The 21,014-nt window shown below is 42.9% G+C and overlaps 1 protein-coding gene across 3 annotated transcripts in view; it reads left to right on the top strand.

Annotated features, from left to right (window-relative positions):
• cadm4 (cell adhesion molecule 4) overlaps positions 1–21,014 on the top strand; it is a 734,387-nt gene that overhangs the window by 273,573 nt on the left and 439,800 nt on the right. For 2 of the 3 annotated variants that reach the window (XM_039773252.1, XM_039773254.1), the window contains exon 1: positions 2,949–3,019. The exons of the other annotated variant lie outside the window; for it this stretch is intronic. In XM_039773252.1, coding sequence (XP_039629186.1) covers positions 2,950–3,019 — 70 coding nt within the window. In that variant the 5' untranslated portion in view covers position 2,949. Of the gene's footprint in view, positions 1–2,948; positions 3,020–21,014 lie in introns of those variants that run through there. 3 annotated transcript variants of the gene reach the window in all.

The following is a 21,014-nucleotide window of genomic DNA, read 5'->3' on the forward strand; positions in this document are numbered from 1 at the left end:
TCCACTCAACATCAGCTACATGAGGAACTGCTAACTGACTTCCAGTGCACCAAAGAGCCTCTGCAGCGGCCGGTCAGTATTCAGGGAGTAGATGTTGAGGTGGGGACCGTTACAAGTACATGGTGGGCCACATCTATGACAAGCTAAACTGGTCTACAGTAATAACACAGAGGAGCCAAATATGAAAGGGCAGAGCAGACTCTTTTTAATTTAGGAAGCAGTCTTCCTTTCATTTGGTTAGTGAGATTCTTATATACTTTATTACCAGGCTTCTTTAATAACCAGTCCTCCTTCCAGAAAAAAAACAAGGATTATTTCCTTTCCTTTCCTTTCTTTTCCTTTCCTTTTTTTAACTCTTCCACTCCTTCCAGCTAAGCTTTGCCCAACTTCTCTCCCAACTCTGACTCCCTGGGCCAAGTGGAGAGCATATTTTTTTTTAACACCTGACTCAGGAGTACTTCTATTGCTTAATCTGTCACCTCCAGGAAGACCTTCCACAAGAGAACCCAACAGGGCAACCTCATGGGACAACATCTTCCATACTGCCCAGTGGGCATCCATATTGGAGCTCGCCAGGCAGCGTAGAGGGGGATGCTCTGCTCATAGCAGACAGTCATTTACTGCCCTGTCCTTTCAGCCCCACAGGCCCAACCAGAGTATCCCTCCAGGACTGCTGGGACGTCAACCCCCGGTGTATTTGTTGCTGCAGTGTACTTCCATGTCCATGTCCTGGCATAGAAGAGGAATACTGCAGCTGCCTTGCTGACCTTCCTTAATAATGTTCCCCTGGCTGGACAAGGGAGCAGGGTCCATCCCGGCTGGAATGCTGGTTCATCCCTCACAACTGATGGATGGATAATTGGATGGATGGATGGATGGATAGATAGATAAGGCACTATATAATAGATAAATTTAAATAGCACTTTTCCAGACACTAAAAATTCTTTAAATAGACAAGCAATTTGATTCACCACCAATGTGCCGCATCCATCCAGCATTAGGAGTGAAGTGATGAAATAAAATTTATCCTTTATTGCTTTTTTTCAACCCAAGTAACAAATCAACAATAACCTTGTGTTTCTCTGAAAAGTCTGACTGGAAATTCATGAGAGTGCACTGAAGTAGATAGAAGAAATGTCACAAGTCAGAGCTCCGAGAACTCTGATAGCACACGAACGCAGCATTAGTCAACAAATTAATCATCAGAAGTGTGTCATGAAATGCTACTGGGGTTCCTTTATACCATCAGCTATACTCCTTTCTAATGCCTCACTGTGTGTGCTCTCTTAATTTTGGCCGAATCAGTGGTTTTCCTCTTTTTTCTGATTCTTGTGTGTTTATTGGGGTTGCTGTCGTTGCGTTGTTTATTATTTCATGAGCTTCTGTAAAAAGGTAATTTTCCCCTATCTATCTATCTATCTATCTATCTATCTATCTATCTATCTATCTATCTATCTATCTATCTATCTATCTATCTATCTATCTATCCTATAGTTCCTTTCATATCTATCTATCTATCTATCTATCTATCTATCTATCTATCTATCTATCTATCTATCTATCTATCTATCTATCTATCATATAGTTCCTTTCATATCTATCTATCTATCTATCTATCTATCTATCTATCTATCTATCTATCTATCTATCTATCTATCATATAGTTCCTTTCATATCTATCTATCTATCTATCTATCTATCTATCTATCTATCTATCTATCTATCTATCTATCTATCATATAGTTCCTTTCATATCTATCTATCTATCTATCTATCTATCTATCTATCTATCTATCTATCTATCTATCTATCTATCTATCTATCTATTGATTTCAGACAACTTGGCATTTTAATCACTACTTCTGGAATTCTCAGGCACCCCCTCAGCCATCTTTTTTAGCCACCTGTCAGGTGAACTGAGACCCAGAAAGGAGTAACCACAGCCCATTGTGATTTACAGTTCTGATCCTTAATCAGACTTGACATGCTGTTGTGTAACCTTCTGTATGGCTGACTGCCTTATGTGACTCGTATTGAATTTCGTCATAACATTTGCATTTGTTATAATGCTAGATGCTGTATTTTGGCACACCACGCCAGTGATGGCTGCATGTAAATTGACTTTCTCTTGGTGGACATACCAGTTTTTAGCATCACTTGGCCCTTTGAAATAGCTCCGTAAAATGGGATTTATTTGGAATAAATGACATATGTGTATGGAAGAGAAAGTGCTCCTGTTTCTGGGTCTGCAATCTTAAGCCACCAAAATTGGAGATATTAGCTTGCCTGGCTTTTTAACAAAATGCCATTGATCAGGAGGAGGGGTGGCAGTGTTAGGTGAAACAGTCAGGGGGTCTCGGGAAGTCATTTCCAAAAACAGAGTTAAGTAAATTCTTCATTGTCGTATGGCAAAGTAGTGTTAACATATCAGCCATCAAGACTGTTGTTCTGTCATTAGGGACACAATCATGTGCAGGGTGGGTGACCTTTGGGGAGTCTAAGTATCATAGCTGCTCCATTTAAATAGACCATTACTCTATTTGTATAATAATAGTTCAGGGTTTTTCTTTCCATTCACCTCACATGTTCCTCCATTATGTGTGTTGACTTGAGGTACCCATATCACCACCATGCACTGGCACAAAGTGTTCTATGGTTCGATCAAGGGTGGGATCTTCAGCCCCTCTCTGTCCTCTCCTGGCACTGCCCTACAGCCTTGTGCTGCACACTGCGCTCTCTTGCTGCTTTGGAGACCTTATGCCTTCTGGGCAGAAGGGTGTTGTCAATAAACTCTTTGTATTCAGAGTGATGGAGACAATTTCCCAACAAAGCCTAAGATTCCTCACAGTCTCACACACACACACACACACACACAAACACGCATGCACGCACGTTTCCCTTCTTGGGTGGGGCCCGGTTATTTGTAGGCTGCAGTCGTCTCCCTCGCTGATGCTCCTGGCCGCCTTGCTTTCAGTCATGTTGCTGAGGTGCCTTCTGCTTCTCTTCACCTGTGCCACCTGTGAGTACCGTCAGTATGTGAGTGTGTTTCTGGGGCCAGAATGACGTGTGGGATTCTGATTATGGGCTTCGCTTTGAACACAGTAAATGCCACTTCATTTACATTTTTTTAGTTTTTCCATGTTTGTTTCCATTCCAGAAAGACAACGGTCAGTGTGTGTGTGGTTTCCAGGTTTGCTCTTGGATTAGTTCAGTTGGTGATGACGGGGTGTCTGAATGGTCTTTGTTAATGCTTCTTTGTACAGTGAGCAGTCCAGCTGTCTGTTTAGACAGTCTGGTCACTTAGGTCACCCTGACAGTGGGGATAACATCTCGCATGAGTCTTCTTGAATTATTTGGTGATGTACTGTGGCCTGTGGGCTGAGGTGATGGACTGTAAATCACTTACAGCAGTTGCTACTACTGACTTACAGGACTTACAAAAATCATTTAACCTGGCAGTACTTTGATTTATAAAATTTAGAACATAATTCGACTAGGCACTTGTGATTTCAAAGTAGCATTTGGATTAAAAGCGTGTGCTATATAAATACATTTTAAAAGAGCTGACCACTTGGGTGTGACATATACGTACGTACCTGTACCCCAGTAATCCTTTAGCAGTAATGGGCAGCTTCCTCAGTTATCCTAGTGGTCTGCTGCCTCTTCTAGCCTGGTTAGCTGCCCAGTTTGAGGTGCTAGGCTGGCAGTCTGGGTCGTCCTCTGCCACGCGTGGTGATGTGATGCCTTGGTTTTCCGTCAGTGGCGAGGCTGAGTCATTGATTCTTCTTTTTAGTTAGTCAAGTCTTAATTAGGTTTCAGCTGTATCCACCTAAGAGCCCGTGTTCATCTACTTCCTTCCTCTTGTGTTTCTGTGTGGAGGTGTTTGGCATTTTTAATGTGCACTCCTGTGTGGTATGTTATCTGAGCGACAGAATGTTACAGACAATGGCTGTCTCTTAGGCTTCCAATTACCCATGGCTTGCATCCCCCCTGTTGCTGCTGTTTCTGTTTGCATTCAATTACACTGGACATCAACTTTGATTTAAAATGTACTGTTTGGTTTGCTGGTGGCTTATGGATTTCACTGATTATAGTTCGATGTTGAGTTTAACAAAGCCCTAAGCACACACACCCGCATGCACGCGCCAGCTTCTGTTTGTGCGGCAGCCTCCTTCCAGCTCGTTGACTGACTCCTTTGTCAGCGCAAACAGCTTGGATCAAGCTGGTACTGATCCATTCATGTGTTGTTTGTGTGATCTGATGGCTTAGGCTAAACTGTTGCTGTCACCCACTTTGATAAATGGCAGGCGAGATGGCAGAGGAGCAGCTTGAAACAACAGCATTCATCTCCTGTGCCAAGTGGGTTATGATCAGCCATCATCATCCACAGAGCCTGTGCACACAATGGGGCGCCTTCACTCAGTGCACATTATGGCCCCCTGCTTCTTATAATATACCAGGCAAAGTCCATACCTAGCTATCCCCACGGCAGGAAGTTATAGGAGGAAGCTCTTATTCGTATTGTAAAGTACATAGGACAGGGCCCGTACTTGAACAGCTGAGCTAAAACGTTTCATTTTTGTCATGCATGGTGACGTCTAACTATTTTAAATTGCCCTCCAGGCAGGTTCCCTACTTTTTGCTATACTCAGCGTGACCTTCCTTTTTCTCGCTGTGAACAGAATAGGTTGCATGCTTACATATAATATAGCCGAGCATCTGGTTGGACCCCTGACTCAGCAAAGATGGGATCGCTCCTCCCAGCCTTTGTTTGTGCTGTAAAGCACCTACAGCATATCTTAAGTGCATGCAGTCAGGTACAAGTCTCGCTAGTGCTGACCACAGGTTTGACCCTATAAAATAAGGGTCCTGTCTGCCTAAAGCACAAAGAGATTGAGCTGCTCACCATAAACTGCTCAGGCCCCCTAGTGTGTTTTGCTATACACAGAGTGGGGCCTTCTCTCACTATATGATGGCCAGGGGCTTATCTGTGAATACACATGGGAGCCCTGGCTGTTGATAATGTAAGTTTACAAAAATGTATAGATTGGTGACCTGCTTTTTTATATTTAGGTTATTACGCAAAGCATATACCTATGTATGTGATTGAAAAGGCGTTATTGTCAGGAAACTACCAATGTTATTATCAAGTAACATAATGGAACATGAAATATTAAGATCCTTAAATGTTTGTTCATCCCCTGTTCTCCATGGGGTGGTCCACCAATGTGTCATCCAGATCGATACACGCCTGAAGACGAAGAGCGACATTGTCACAGGCGGCTTGGCACATCTGTACTGGTATCCTCTGAAAATTCTTTTGTGTTAACTGCACGTAGCTCAGCCACATTGCGGATGCAATGTTGATACACTTTGTCTTTTAGGTGACCCCACAGGAAAAAGTCTGGTGGGGTCAAATCGGGAGACCAAGCTGGCCAATCCACAGGCCCACCTCGGTCCATCTAGCATTGTGGGAATGTTTTGTTCAACCAGTGTCGCACTGGTACGGCGTAGTGTGGCACTGCCCCAACTTGTAATCACCGCAGATCATCAATGTCCGGTCATCGTTACTCCCATTCTCAGACTACATCGTGATGCCATTTTCGATACTTTTCGTACAGTATTTTAAATGCTACAGCCTGTGAAATGTCATAAACATAAATATGGGCCCATGACGATGTGGGTTCAGCTTCATGCTCCCATCTCTCTTTTGGGAGCTCTTGAACCTGACACTGTTGGTAATGTAACCAGATGAGCTGGACAGTGAGGACACCAACAAGCAAGAGGAAGGTGCAAAGTGCAGAAGTGCTTTTATTAAAAACAACAAAACTAAATCAGTGCCCAAAACAGTGCAGTGCTTCTAAAAGTCAATAAATAAATAATCCATTAAAAACAGGGTGAAACAGTGGAGGTTAAAATCCAATACAAATTTCCATTAAAAGCGAGGTTAAAGCAATAGCTGGAAGCAATTTGCTAAAAACAAGACCCGGTGCCTTCTTCTGCTGGTGGCTCCCCTGCTTCTCCGATGCAGCCGATGCACCAGGGGAGTCGCCCTACCTGCAGCTGACCTTCTCCTACTTCTGCTGGTTTGGTAGCTTCCCGATTCCTGGCTTTGTTTGGCTGATCCAGAATGAGACTTGGGTTCACCAGAGACCAGGACGCTCACACTGGGTCTTCAACCTCCCAAGCCTCCAACTCGCGCTGCCTTCCTCGGCCTTATGCGGTGAACCAACCAATCACTCCTTCTCCCCATAAGTGCTCAGCAGGAGTGACCACTACTTCCTGCCCTCGAGTGCCGGCCAAACACTCCACTAAGGGGCTTTTCTCCCAGTTGCCTGTCCATAATACTGTGAGCTTACTCGCTCCCACAACGGCTCTCAGCTTCCAGATTTCTTCTTCTTTCCCTAACCTCCGTTCTTTTTCTGTTTTTTCATCTCTCCCCTCCACACTCGTGCTCCTACTATATATATATATAATTACGGATGGAGACAATTCCTCACCTGTGCACATACAAGGAAACGCCTGCAGCATTTATTTAAAACTGGACTTTTTTCTAAGCCGTGGACCTGCTATACCACAGGGCCAGCCTGTATATATAGAAGCAAACATCCCATCATCTTAACATCAGCAGAACCAAGGAAATGGTTGTTGACTTTTGGAGCTCCAAAGAGCCTCCATGTCCGATCATTATTCAAGGACATTATGCAGAAGCGGTGTGCTCCTACAAGTACTTGAGGGTCCACATCAATGACAGGTTTCACTGTTCTCAGAACACAGAGGAACTATATAAGAAATGGCAGGGCAGGCTCTTTTTTCTTAGGAGTCTGCACTCCTTTAATGTGGGAAGTGACATCCTTCACATCTTCTACAACTCTGTGATGGCCAGTGTGATTTTCTACACTGTGGTGTGCTGGGCTGGTAACATCACTTCAGGAGAGGCCCACCGAATCAACAAGCTGATTAAAATGTCAGGCTCAGTTATGGGACAAACTCTGGACCCCCTGGATGTCATAGTGAAAGAGAGAATTAAAACAAAACTGAGTGCCATTATGAACAATGCTGCACATCCTCTCTCTGATATTCTAACACTGAGGACTTTCAGACAATATATTATTCAGCAGAAGTGTGTGAATGAATGTTACAAGGGCTCCTTTGTAACAAAAGCAATATGCCTGCCTAATCCCCCTGTGACTGGGACTGCTAAGTCAGAAGTTTTCTTTTATTGTGAATTTGGCTTTTAATACATAGGACAGCAAGACTGAAGTCCTACCTACACATCAAGGGTAATCATCTGTAATGAAAGCTGTGCTCAATTGTGTGTATATTTAGAATCGGGTCCCTTTATATATAATGTAAAAAGCAGAAGCCATACTTGGCACAGAGTGAGAACTTGGGCTTGGCGTAACATGCAGACATGTGTGGTACAGAGGGATCCCCTGGCTCTTACTAAAAGTAGACGAAAATCGCCACATATAGATATATACACAGTAGAGCATCCGGTAGTTAAAGCACATAGACTGAGGTACCCTCTTCTTATTACATCCTAAGTAGGACCATTGCCAATTCACAGGTTGGGAGCATGCACTGATAGCACGGTGCTGAACCCACTACAGGACAAACCACGTGGATTGGGACCCGAGTGCAGCAGGTGACACCTCAGCACCACACAAGACTGGGCCCTTATTCCCACTTCAGGTTGTGCAGCGTCCCCGTCTCTCGTGCTAAAACTAACGGACTTCTAATTCTCAGTACAAACATCCTTTGTTTACATGCCAAGGAAGACCCCTTTATTATAAGACACACTCCCGCTAATGCAAAGTGCACCTTAAGTTCCTTGCTAGATACAGAGTGGGCCCTGTGCTTCTTAGAATGGGCAGATTACAGTAACCATCCATGTAAAATATTGACAGGATAGGCCTCCCGCTTTCTGTGTACACAGGGGTTCTCATCCATCTAACTAAGAAGTTAATGGTTCTCCTTTATATATAACTTTTGTCTTTTAGTAGACTCCAGCTACTGTTTGGCCTTTCTGAATACACAGACTTAGGTTTATTCTTCTAGGTATATTTGGGGTTCGGAGTCTAACTAGTTGAATGTCTAACTATTGACCACTTGTTCAGCTGACTGTCTGTCTATCTATCTATCTATCTATCTATCTATCTATCTATCTATCTATCTATCTATCTATCTATCTATCTATCTATCTATCTATCTATCTATCTATCTATCTATCTATCTATCTATCTATCTATCTATCTATCTATCTATCTATCTATCTACTCACAAACTACTAGGGCCTAACCCTCAATGTTGGTCTTAATTGAAACCTTGTGACTTGATGCCACCTAGAAATTCAAAAATGATTAGCTAGTAGGAAGCTGGTGGCTGTGACCCATGGTGATGTGTTTATGGCAAAGTGATTGAGACACCAAGTGATAACCATAATGATGTCAGAAAGGAAAACAACATCAGAGTCTTCTGCTAAGCGTCAAGCACATCGCAGAAGGCAATTAAGTGATGAACAATGAGAAGGCATAGAAATTCAGAAACTGAAGCACACAGACAAGCAAGAAGTATTACTGAACATAAAATTTTAGGTAGAGGCAATCTAACAGCCATAAAGAACAGCAAAGTGACCTTTGGTTGTGTTTATGGCAAACTGATTGAAAAACTAAGTGATAACCACCATAATGGCAGAAAGAAAAAGAAGAGCAGCAACATCTGCGGACCATCAAACATACTGCAGAAGGTTATTAAGTGCCGAAGGCCGAGACAGAATAAGCAGAAAAGACACTGAAGAACATAGAAGCCATCTTGAATACAGACTCATATGTTCTGGAAATTAAAAAAAAAAAAAGATGTGACAACCTGGTGGCCAGAAAACTTTATTATAATAAAACACAATCTGTGTGCTCAGAATTCATTATCAAGTGTAAGTATTGTGTTTATTGATCATTGAACTTCAAACTTTATTAAACCTAAATAAAGGATTGCAAAGTGATCTATGGTTGTGTGTTTATGGCAAAGTGATCACAACACTATGTGATAACCATCCCGATGCCAGAAAGAAAAAGAGCAGCAACATCTGCTGAGTGTCAAGAAAATTGGAGACCGCAATTGAAAGTCGCATCAGCCGTGTGATCAATGTCCAACTGCATTTATTTTTAAGCTAAAAGCAAAAGAATGTGTTGCCAACATAAAGTTCTGCTCGCTGTAGGTAAGCCACCAGAAGTAATAAAATACATTATGGCTTCTAGGGGAACTGAAATAAGTGACTATTTGCAAAACATAAGAAGTATCAACAGCTCCTTTTCTTTAATTTACTTTTTATTACGTTTTATTTTAGGTTTCTCTAGTCTGTATTATGCGATGTATGCATGCACAGAACACGGCTTATGTTTCTCAGCACAGGCAGTGCACCTTCCATATACACACATACTGTCATTTCCTTCATGCATTCAGAGACCATCTGACTCTCTGTGTCTATGTGGCAAGGCCCCTTCTGATGGCAGTTCATGCTACGGGACCCCTGCTTCTTTCTGTACACACATAAGGGTCCTTTATCTTCTTCATGTGCCCAGTGGGCATCCTGTTCTGACTCGATACACACAGACTAATATCCCTGCAACTCTGTGTACTCACAGTGGGATTCGCTGTTTCCACTGAATGCACAGCAGGACCACCATACTCCCCCCATTCTTATGCTGGCCTTTCTCTCGTCAGGGCCCAGTCTCAGTACCCTATTGGTTGGCTACTCAGACTGTGAGATTTTTTTCTCCCAGTTTTGGCCTTGTGGTGTGGAGTTCGAGTTTCGATTTGAATTAGAAAGCTGTGTATATGTGGTGTAATATGGCAAAATGGTTGGTCTTTTCCCAATATGGCAAAATGGTTGGTCTTTTTCCCATTGATTTAGTTGTCAGATATTTAACCTTTTTTTTTGTTTATTCTTCAATGGTCAGTCTTTTCTATAATAGATGTCACTGCAGAGAGAGCATTTTGTATTTTTGCATTTGGGAGCTTTGAAGTTCTCAATAATACCCTGATCAGCGGCAAAGCTCCCTAAGTGCTGTCAGCAATTTGTTCTGTCATTCATCAGTAAACTCCAAATGTGAGATGAATGATTATTATATCCGTCTCCGAGAGTGAATCTTGAGGCCAGCTTTGTGCGACTCACCCGGCGTGCTCAGATCCTTTCATTTGCCGCCGCTGTTGCGGTTGTCGGCATGAGGCAGCTTGTGCTCCTGATGAGGAGGTGCAGTGAAATGGCAGTAGAGCTTCAGGAAGCTACCTGCAGACTTCACCTTCTCCCTTGCTGAAGAATTCTTACTGAAAGAGGCCTCCTTTCTTGATGGCCTTCAGGCTAAAATTAAATACGTCAACAAATAAATAAATCATGCATGGAAATGATAAGACAGAGATATTGCTTCAACCAGAACAATCTGCTCAGACGGCAAGGAATTTGATTGCAGTCAAAATGCGTATCAAGCAGATTATAAGAAATGCATTTCACATTAGGGCCCTCTTTTGAAGAGATGCAAGGGGCTTAGGTGCGCGCAGCCCAAGAGGAGCGGAGTGGAGCTTTACCTTGAGCTAGCGAGTGATTTACTGGCCCGCCTGCAGGACTATCTGCAATTAATTACATGCGCTCTCCAGCAGATTACACAGATTTATTTTCGATGGAAATAAACTGACTTGTTGTAATGGCACGTTAGCAAAGAGCTCGGCTCCCGGCAAGTGGTGACAGCAGACGGCATGGGCCCGCTGCTTCAGAATAGCAGCTGGAAGCTGTCTAGTAGGGGACCTCGCTGATTAATTTATGTACTGACTGGGTGCGTACCTTGGGGCAAACAAGGAAAAGCGGGGGATTGGTAAGCACCGTCACAGGTAATTATTGTATATTGTGGTCAAACTTTATTTTATATAGCGTCTTTTATAGTGACCTTTACATTTAGACCAATCAAACTTCTCTTTTCCTTTCCTCACTCAAATAAAGTGGATTCAGTTTCCAGGCTTGCCCAGCTGGACTGGAGCTTTAGTTGGCTCACCCTCATTCAGGGTTCTGATTGGCTGGGCATCATTATTTCTTCTACATCGAAACTCTAGTGCTTTCAGTTGCTTTTAACTATTTGAGGGCTGAATATTTTTTCCACTGCGGTGGGTTGGCACCCTGCCCGGGATTGGTTCCTGCCTTGTGATCTGTGTTAGCTGGGATTGGGTCCAGCAGACCCCCGTGACCCTGTGTTCGGATTCAGCGGGTTTGATAATGGATGGATGGATATTTTTTCCAAGAAAAGCACACAAAGCAATGGTTTCACACATAAGTCAACATAAAACATCTATTGCTATGTCGTGCGGCTGCTTTTGGCGCATGTTTGGCATCTCTGGCAGCAGTGGCTGCATCGGGCCACCTCGATGGTCAGCAGGAATGCACGATGGGCCAGCTGCCTGGCTGTCTTCGCACAGCAGGTGGGTGGTGGTGGTGGTTGCAGTGTGACGTAATATGGTTTGTACTTCTTGTCATCCTAAGTGGTGGTCCTCCCAGGCAAACGCTTCTGTAGGCACATCAGCTACACAAAAGTGTTCAGGGCCACGATCAGCTGGGGACTGATCAGATGATGCTGGTACCTCTGATATCCATCTCCAGATCACTTGCATCAAAACTCGGAGTCCGACAAGTCCGATTACGTAAAACGTCCACGGAGTATTTTGCTTGGCACATTCGCTTTGGTCTCTCACCAGATATCGGTGCCATTTTAGAGGTTGTTTGCTCTTCGCTACTCATGCAAGCGTAGGGAATCGAGGTTAAATCAACAACGCTATGTAAGTTTATTTCTAGCAAAGACAATCAAACTAAAATGTAAGGGTGAGTTTCATTGCAGTTTACAGCTGATTACCATCCTCTGCTCCTGAAGTTTGACAAAAGTCGACCTCAGCCCTGAAAGAGTTAATGCCTATGTTTATGTCCAGAGATGGACTGTTATGATGTAAGTGTGTGTGTGTGTGTGCACTTTCTTTTTGTTCTGAACACTGCGATTGACTGGCATACAGTCTGGAGTGTGGTCATCTTCTCTTCAGTTGTTGTTGTTGTTGTTGTTACCCAGAATGACACCATGATGAATGTGGGTAGATGACTGTAAAGTAAATGCAAACTGCCTCTTTCAGCAGCAGCAGTGGCAGCAATGTCTGGAGCAAGGAAACAAAGAGAATCAATCAATCAGTCTTTATTTATGTGACGCAGTTCGCTCAGCCTTCACAAGCCGGTAATAATGCACACTCTCCAGAAGTTGAGTGCAAATAGCAAAGGGGAGGTGTGGAGTGTTAAAGAAATTGCAAATCAGATTCATTTTGCTGTAGTTGACCCTCTCTGACTGGCCTAGAAGATTATTCTTTTTCTTTTTTTGTCCCACTGGTTTATATGATACGTTTTATTCTGTTCATTTTCCTTTAAGATTATTCTTTTTCTTTTTTTGTCCCACTGGTTTATATGATTATTTTTATTCTGTTCATTTTCCTTTATCGGCAGTACGGTGTTATGTTGGGCAGCTTTAGTGGCCACTGTGTCAGTGCCCTCCTCATGTTTGTGTGGCTTTTTCACAGTCGCTCGGGGTCTCAATGTGTACACGAGGTTGACTGCTGACGCTAAGTTGACACAATATAAGTGAGCATGTGTGTGCCTTGGGCCTGATGCGTCTAAGTCCCAGCACCCTTCTGCCCGGTAAGGGAATACACAGCTTTGGACCATGGATGGAGAGTTTCTGTGTTTGTATGTCCATGAGCGTCCAGATTTGCATTTATGAATCAGCTGAGTTAATCTTTATTTTGTTTTCTGTGTTGAATAGTGAGGATGATCCCAAAGCTTTTTAAGGTATCAACATATGTGTAAGGTTTTCTAACCCTTGTAGAGCAGAACATTCTTGCAAAACAAAATCATCTCAATATGTATAAAAGTGTCGCTGAACACACTGTGCCTATGCATTATCCATTGTCATAAGAACAACACAAAGTCATCGAAAAAGATGTGGTGCAGCCACCCATATATTGTTCCTTGGCTGCAAAATTGGTTTGAATTGAACAGAAATGTTCACAGATACGAGTCCAAAACAGAACTCAACTATGTAGTTAAGATGGCGGCTTTATATGCCAGGAAAAGGAATTGACGTCATCATTGGTGGCCGGAACCGAAAGGGACGCCATCAGTGGCATTGGGCCCAGAAGTGACATCATCATTGTCAGCGGAACTGAAAGTGACATCATCATTGGTGTCTGTACCGGAAGTGACGTTGTCAGTGGTGCCGGAACCCTGCAGGATTTCTCGTGTATGGTCTTCAAAGGGATTGAGATAGACAGTTAGTGCACCCTACCACCCCCTGGTTTGGTGTGGAATTACTATTATTCAGACCCTTTAGCTGCTTCCCAATCTCATGTATGTGACACCATCCACTCATTTGGAAACCATAAACTGGGTTCAGGGTTTTGCACACAGCAGAGCATATCACAGCAGCATTAGATGCAAGGCCGGAGCCAGCCCTGGATGAGGCACCAGTTCATATCAGCGGACACTTAACACGCAGACACATACTGACTCCAGAACCAATTAGAGTTGCAAGTTGACCCAACTCAAAAATTGGGAAATTGGAGCTTCTGGAGAATAAACCCACTTGAACGCTGGGAAGACTCCAGGACTGAACTGCAGGTTTGACTCCTACTCCAATTATCTAGTGCTGCTGTTACAGGCCGTGTCTCCTTAGACCTTAAACTGAAGAAGTGGACTAGAAAATGGACGAATAGGATCTGGGTATTGTCTAGTGGCAAGTTTGAGTGCTGGTTCAGTCCCACCACCCCCAATATCAGTGTGTCCACAGTTCAGTTACCTCCACTACCAGCACTCACTGACTAGAAATAAGAAGAAAGCCATGTTGTGAGTTTGTAAAGTGTAAACCACTATAGATTAAAGATTAAAATAAATGAGATTAAAATGTATTACAATGCAATTCAGGAAGTGTAACATAGTGGTTTAGGCATTAGACTGGAAAACACTCACTGGGTGACTCTTAGTGACCCACTTCACGTGTCTGTGGTCACATCGTAGAAATCAACATTACACTCCATTTGTAAATCACTTCAGATAACCGCTCTTGATCTGTTTATCAACAGTTAGTAGTCGTTCATCCAGATCCTCTTTCTCCGTTTATCTCCTATCTACAGCATTCTCTGCCTTCAGATCTCCTGCCACCAAGTCTCTCCATCCAAGCCTCTGCCTTCCTCTCAGTCTTCTTTCTTCAACCAAAAGCTGCCATCCTCTTTCAGTTAGGTAGTCCTACATACCTACCTACCGCATACCAAGTGCCCAAACCACCTCTATAAATAAACAACTAAATTGACAGCTAAGGACATGGCGAGATTTGAACTTGAACAGACACCCTGTGCATTGAGACCACACCGCTAAGCCACAAGTCTTTACGTGGGGTCAGTTTAGACCCTCATGCTCCCCAGCTGGTGCTAGCATTGTCATAAGACGTCAGGCACTCTGACTGTTTTTTACCTATTTTGTACTTTAATAGTTTTGTATTTCTACTGTATTTCTTAGTTTTTGTACTTTTCCAGGGTTTTGCCACATTTTTCTTTGTTTAAAGATTTGATTTTACGGTTTTACTTTCAGAATGGTCCTTTTTAGCATTATCCTTAATTTATTAACTTCTATGTGGGGTCAATGTGTTTGACCACCCTTCTCCATACTGCTCAACCCTTTTCCTTTGATGTCTTTGACTTTCGCCATCTTCCTCAGCTTTGGCCTCTCCCGCTTTCTTTTCCCATGTATTTCCATTGCCATCACTCTTTTGCCCACATATTCATTCACTCGTGTCCATACCACTCATTCCTACTTTCCGATAATTTCTTAGATATCTGTTTCTTTAATTTACTAACCCAATATTCATGGTGCAGATGAAGGTACCAAAGAGGTTCTTCAGAGTGACGTCACAGGAGAAACATTTTCAGTTCCCTAAAGAACCGTCCATATGAAGGTACCAGAAAGAACTTGTGTTTGCTTAAATCAGTAACACACTTTGCAGATAACCAGGAACAGATGATAACAGATTTGTGAAATACAGTGTGGCACAGGGAAATGAGAAATTTTGGACTCTGGGGCGTTGGTAGTTTTTTGGGACCAATGTGACCTCATTTAGAACCCCTTGCCATTAGTTATAAAGGAGCAATGGAGTGGTGCGCAACAAGCCATTTATAAGAATGGTGATAGTGTGACTTTTGCAGAAAGGGAATTTCGGCATCATTACCAGTTAGGATGTCATGATCGTGTCCTGTCTGCTCATGCAGTTACACCATAGATGCGTAACTTTGAAGAGACAGGTTCAGCCTTAAAAATGAAGTCCCCAGGTGGAGCCACTTGGCATACTGCTCGACAATCAATGGCAGCTCTTCAACAATTGTTTGGAAGGCACGTCATTTCACACAAAGGGTGACATTCCATGGCCTCCGAGATCCCCAGATCACACTGTTTGTGATTTTTTTCTGTGGGGACATCTTAAAAGCCAAGTGTACTGCACACGTCCTGCAACCACTGCTGAACTAAAAAGGAGGCATTCCTTTTGAAATGTTACGTTGAGCAGTGCAGAATTTCCACAACAGGCAGTCAGAATGTGTACAGAGAAATGGACAACACCTTCATGATGTTTTCTTCAAAGCATGAAATGAATATTGAATGAGTATTTATTACCATCATTAATTGCATATCCTGTACAATACATTTTATCATTAAATATATCCTGCAATGTGTTTATTCGTGCTTTGAACGTCAATTGAAAATTTCCCGTTTCTCTGCGCCACCCTGTTCCTGATTTTAGGAGGCCATGCTACATGCAATCACACAGGCCAAGTCCAGGTTTTCTTGATCTGTTCGTGTCCTACTAGTTGGCCTGCTATACATTTAAGATTTCTGTTTTCTCTGCATGTTAGGAATCTTTTCAAAGCCTAAAGACCCAAGGTCATATGCAAAGAACTCTTCTCAGAATGAAATGGTTCTTTGTCAAGCAGGAACCACCAAACCCAGTAAAGGTCCATTTTAGAACCCCTGATGTCCCCTTTTCATCTTTCTTCTTCTCATTGTTTGCACCTGAAGTGCTGTGGGTTTATTTTTAAGACTTGTGTATTTGTCTCATGAGACCCATGGGTGACTAAACCAAGTTACATCACTGAGTTGGAGGAAGATGGGCCTCTGTTCAGAAAAGATGACAAGCAGCTTTCAGGAGCCAGAGAAAGTTAGATCAATCAGTTTGCACACTCTGTATTGAAACAGCTCCGGCCAAGAAGGGCAGGAGCCTCAGAAATGATGTTCCCAGTGCTTTATGATTTTTTGTGAGATCATGAAACAAGAGGCAGAGGTGCATGTTCAGATTCCCTGCTGCATGGTGTCTGTCTGGAAGGTCCCCATACCCTTCCACCTTCCCATTGTGCCTTAAAAGGTGTCATTTCACCCTACTTTCTCCTGTATCTATGATTGCTAGCAGCAGCAGTGACCCTGAGAGCAAATTAATGGCTGATCTGCTGTGACATGCCAGGGGTAGTCTCGTCAAGAGCAGGTCTGGATTTGTGTCAAGCGAGATACGTACCAGGGCAGCCTATTGGTCTGTGAGGCCAGGATTCCACAATGCAGCCTCCATTCCTGAAAGTTCCTATACAGTTTGGAAAGAAGGAAGTCTTACTATTTCCATAAGTGATCATTGTTTCCAGAGTTGGGAGGCAGAGGATGAAAAGAGGGTGGCTAGAGAAAAATACGGACGGCTAAGGAGGTGGATGTGAGATGAGAAGTCTGAGAGCTGAGACAGGTATCCTGTGAAGGTGGGCACCATGGTGCCTGTTGTTTTGTTTATTATTTCAATTATATTTGATCTCACTATTACCATCTCCCATTTGTTTTTAGTGACTTTATGATGTAAAACCTTCTTTATGATATAAATCCTTTAGGATTGCCAAATTTGAACAGCCAGAGAGACATTTGTGTTTGTACTGTGAGTCCAGTATAACATTGAAACATGTTCCAATAATGTTAAGCAAAATAACTACAAATAGTGCAGCCATACTGCAGGTATAGCCGGTACATTCCTAGAGTCCAAACTACCTGAAGCTGATTCAGTTTATACCTCACTCAATTCTGAACCTTTCCAGAATAGAATGTTTGTCTATCTGTGTCTGTCTAGCATGGGTGTTCATACAGTATAATAAACTGCTCAAAAAAATTAAAGGAACACTTTAAAAACACATCAGATCTCAATAGGAAAACAATCCTGCTGGATATCTATACTGATATGGACCGGGTAATGTGTTAGGAATGAAAGGATGCCACATTGTTTGATGGAAATGAAAAATATCAACCTACAGTGGGCTGAGTTCAAAGACACCCCAAAAATCAAAGTGAAATAATGATGTGGCAGGCTGTCCATTTTGCCCAAATTTCATTACAGCAACTCCAAATCTTACTCAGTAGTTTGTATGGCCCCCACGTGCTTGTATGTATGCCTGACAATGTCGGGGGATGCTCCTAATGAGACAATAGGTGTGTCCTGGGGGAATCTCCTCCCAGATCTGGACCAGGGCATCACTGAGCTCCTGGACAGTCTGAGGTGCAACCTGACGGCGTCGGATGTACCGAAACATAATGTCTCAGAGGTGTTCTATTGGATTTAGGTCAGGCGAGCAAGCGTGGGGGCCAGTCAATGGCATCAATTCCTTCATCCTTGAGGAGCTGCCTGCATACTCTCACCACATGAGACTGGGCATTGTCGTGCACCAGGAGGAACCCAGGATCCACTACACCAGCGTAGGGTCTGACTATGGGTCTGAGGATTTCATCCTGATACCTAATAGCAGTCAATGTGCCGTTGTCTGGCCTGTAGAGGTCTGTGTGCCCCTCCATGGATATGCCTCCCTAGACTATCACTGACCCACCACCAAACCAGTCATGGTGAATGATGTTACAGGCAGCATAACGTTCTCCACGGCTTCTCCAGACCCTTTCACGTCTGTTACATCTGCTCAGGGTGAACCTGCTCTCATCTGTGAAACACACAGGGCACCAGTGGTGGACCTGTCAATTCTGATATTCTATAGCGAATGCCATTCGAGCTCCACAATGCTGGGCAGGGACAGGGAGCACAGGATGAGGATGTCGGGCCCTCAAGCCACTCTCATGAAGTCTGTTTCTGATTGTTTATTCAGAGATATTCACACCAGTGGCCTGCTGGAGGTCATTTTGTAGGGCTCTGGCAGTGCTCATCCTGTTCCTCCTTCCCCAAAGGAGCAGATACCGGTCCTGCTAATGGGTTAAGGAACTTCTACGGCCCTGTCCAGCTCTCCTAGAGTAACTGCCTGTCTCCTAAAATCTCCTCCATGCCCTTGAGACTGTGCAGGGAGACACAGCAAACCTTCTGGCAATGACACGTATTGATGTGCCATCCTGGAGAAGTTGGACTACCTGTGCAACCTCTGTAGGGTCCATGTATCGCCTCATGCTACCAGTAGTGACACTGGCTGCAGCCAAATGCAAAACTAGTGAAAAAACAGGCGAGGATGGAAAAATGTCAGTGGCCTCCACCTGGTAAGCCATTCCTGTTTTGGGGGTCGTCTCATTGTTGCCCCTCTAGTGCACCTGTTGTTAATTTCATTAACACCAAAGCAGCTGAAACTGATTAACAACTCCCTCTGCTACTTAACTGACCAGATCAATAGCCCACAAGTTTCATTGATTTGATGCTATTCTCTGATTAAAAAATGTTCCTTTAATTTTTTGAGCAGTATATTTCCTGCCAATCCAATTGAACATTACGCTGCTTGTTTCTGATGTTATCTAGAATAGTCACACTTGTTGCTTGGTCTTGGTCTGCTTCATACTATTTTAGACAGAGAACAGTTGAAGTGTTTGAATGGCGGTTTAATTAAAACAAGCAGCCCCTCGGGTCATTCAGATGGTGGATTATGAAAAGATCCATCTGAGGCATCAGAGCTCTGCCAGGCAGGATCTGATCATTAAAATATTAACTTGGAGGATATGTAGCCATTTCAACAGCAAGGTTGTGAGGGGGAAATGAAAAAGTAAAAAGCTGACTGGAAATATTCAAGTTGTCCATACATTCAGCTCCTGAAAGCATTTGCCTGTCTTTTCTATTTGTGAGTGTATTGTTACTTGCTGGTATTTGCACGCCCCCCGCTGGCAGAAAAGGGCATGACATGCTCAACTTTGCCACACCTTCCCAGAGTGACCCCTCCTTCATTAATGCCTTCAGGATTGCCTCCTGACATTTTGGAAAAATTTGGAAATCTACCAGCACTTTAAATTTAAAATGAGGGCTAATCAAAGAAGGCATTTATGGGCCAACGTAAATCTGAGCTGGTCGGTTAAGATGGAATGCTGCTTAGTGCCGGAGTAGGGGACCTGTGTGCAGTGGCTTTTACAGGAAGGCTTTTCAAAAGCCTTTCCTTATATTGTGAATTTTCACTAAACATCGCTTCACTCATTAGCTAAACAATGATCTGTGACTGTGTAACTGCTACTTAGCAGTGGTGCATCCATCTCAGAGCAACTAGTAAATACCAGTACATCGTTTATTAACATGTAAGTGAATTTTAATTAAGTGTCTAATTGCACAGCCATTAGATGCCCATTGATGGGACACGGGGGAAAAAAAACTCTTTTTGTTAGACAGGACTACAGCCAGTCAATAGAAATTAAGTTTTTATTTGACAGAGAGGATAACTGAAGGAGAGATCTATGTGGATGCCTTGCAGCCTTTTTATTTTCTTTTCTTTTCTGTGTCAGTAATGGGGCTGTGGATGTCAGTAAATAAACCTGTCTCACCAGCTAAATTTGGTGATCAGAACTGAGCTGTGCATGACATCCTGCGGCAGCAGAGGGACTGAAATGATCACGTCTTCTTCAGAACATCTATCTATCTATCTATCTATCTATCTATCTATCTATCTATCTATCTATCTATCTATCTATCTATCTATCTATCTATCATATAGTGCCTTTCACATCTATCTATCTATCTATCTATCTATCTATCTATCTATCTATCTATCTATCTATCTATCTATCTATCTATCTATCTATTTATCATATAGTGCCTTTCACATCTATCTATCTATCTATCTATCTATCTATCTATCTATCTATCTATCTATCTATCTATCTATCATTTTGTCTGTCTGTGTCATGAACAAACATACACCAGGCAGAAAGGGCATTTTTATTTTTACGTTTTTTTTTTAATTCTTGTATTGAACAGGAACAATGTCAAGGAAGAAATGAACAAAAATCAAAACTAAAAAATGCTGTTTCTTTAGTTTATTTTTAGTACTCAAAAGAAGTATTTTTTCCTAAGGTGTATGTAATGCTAGTTTACCCGGAAAAAAAATCAAGTCCCATAACCTTGAATTGTAGCTGCTCTGCCCCTTGACTTTTTCCCACCGTGCCTTTTCTGCTTTGCAGTGTCCCCCAGTGGCACTTGAGAGAAGCACATTTAATCTGTCCAACTGGTACCATGTCTGATGTTTTCAGGTCCAATTCTCTAAATGATCGTTTGCCTTATGATACAGCAGTCATCGACAGAGCCAAGGCAGTTACACTCCAGTTATTCCACATGCAAACTTTCAATTGTGGAGAAGCTGCAGATTAAACCTGGTATTATTATTGTATTCTCAGTCTATAAAAGCAAAATTGCATCATGACATCTAGAGCCATGAAGTGTCCTTAAAGAACACCTAATCTAGTTCAAAGTCATGGTGTCTTAGGCCTGTGCCAGTAGCATCTGATGAGGTAGCAGCCCGTTTCAAATCACAGTCACTCACAAGACAGCCATTTTTGCACCAGCGCGCTCACCACATGCCAACAATTAGGGAGTGAATGGGTGAGAGAGAGACATAGGTATAGACAGAGCACGATTGAGCGGCAGAATGGAGAAGGTTATAGTGGTGCAATTTAGCCAGGATATCAGAGTATA

This window comes from Polypterus senegalus, chromosome 12 (assembly GCF_016835505.1).
Source record: "Polypterus senegalus isolate Bchr_013 chromosome 12, ASM1683550v1, whole genome shotgun sequence".
Taxonomy (NCBI): domain Eukaryota; kingdom Metazoa; phylum Chordata; class Cladistia; order Polypteriformes; family Polypteridae; genus Polypterus; species Polypterus senegalus.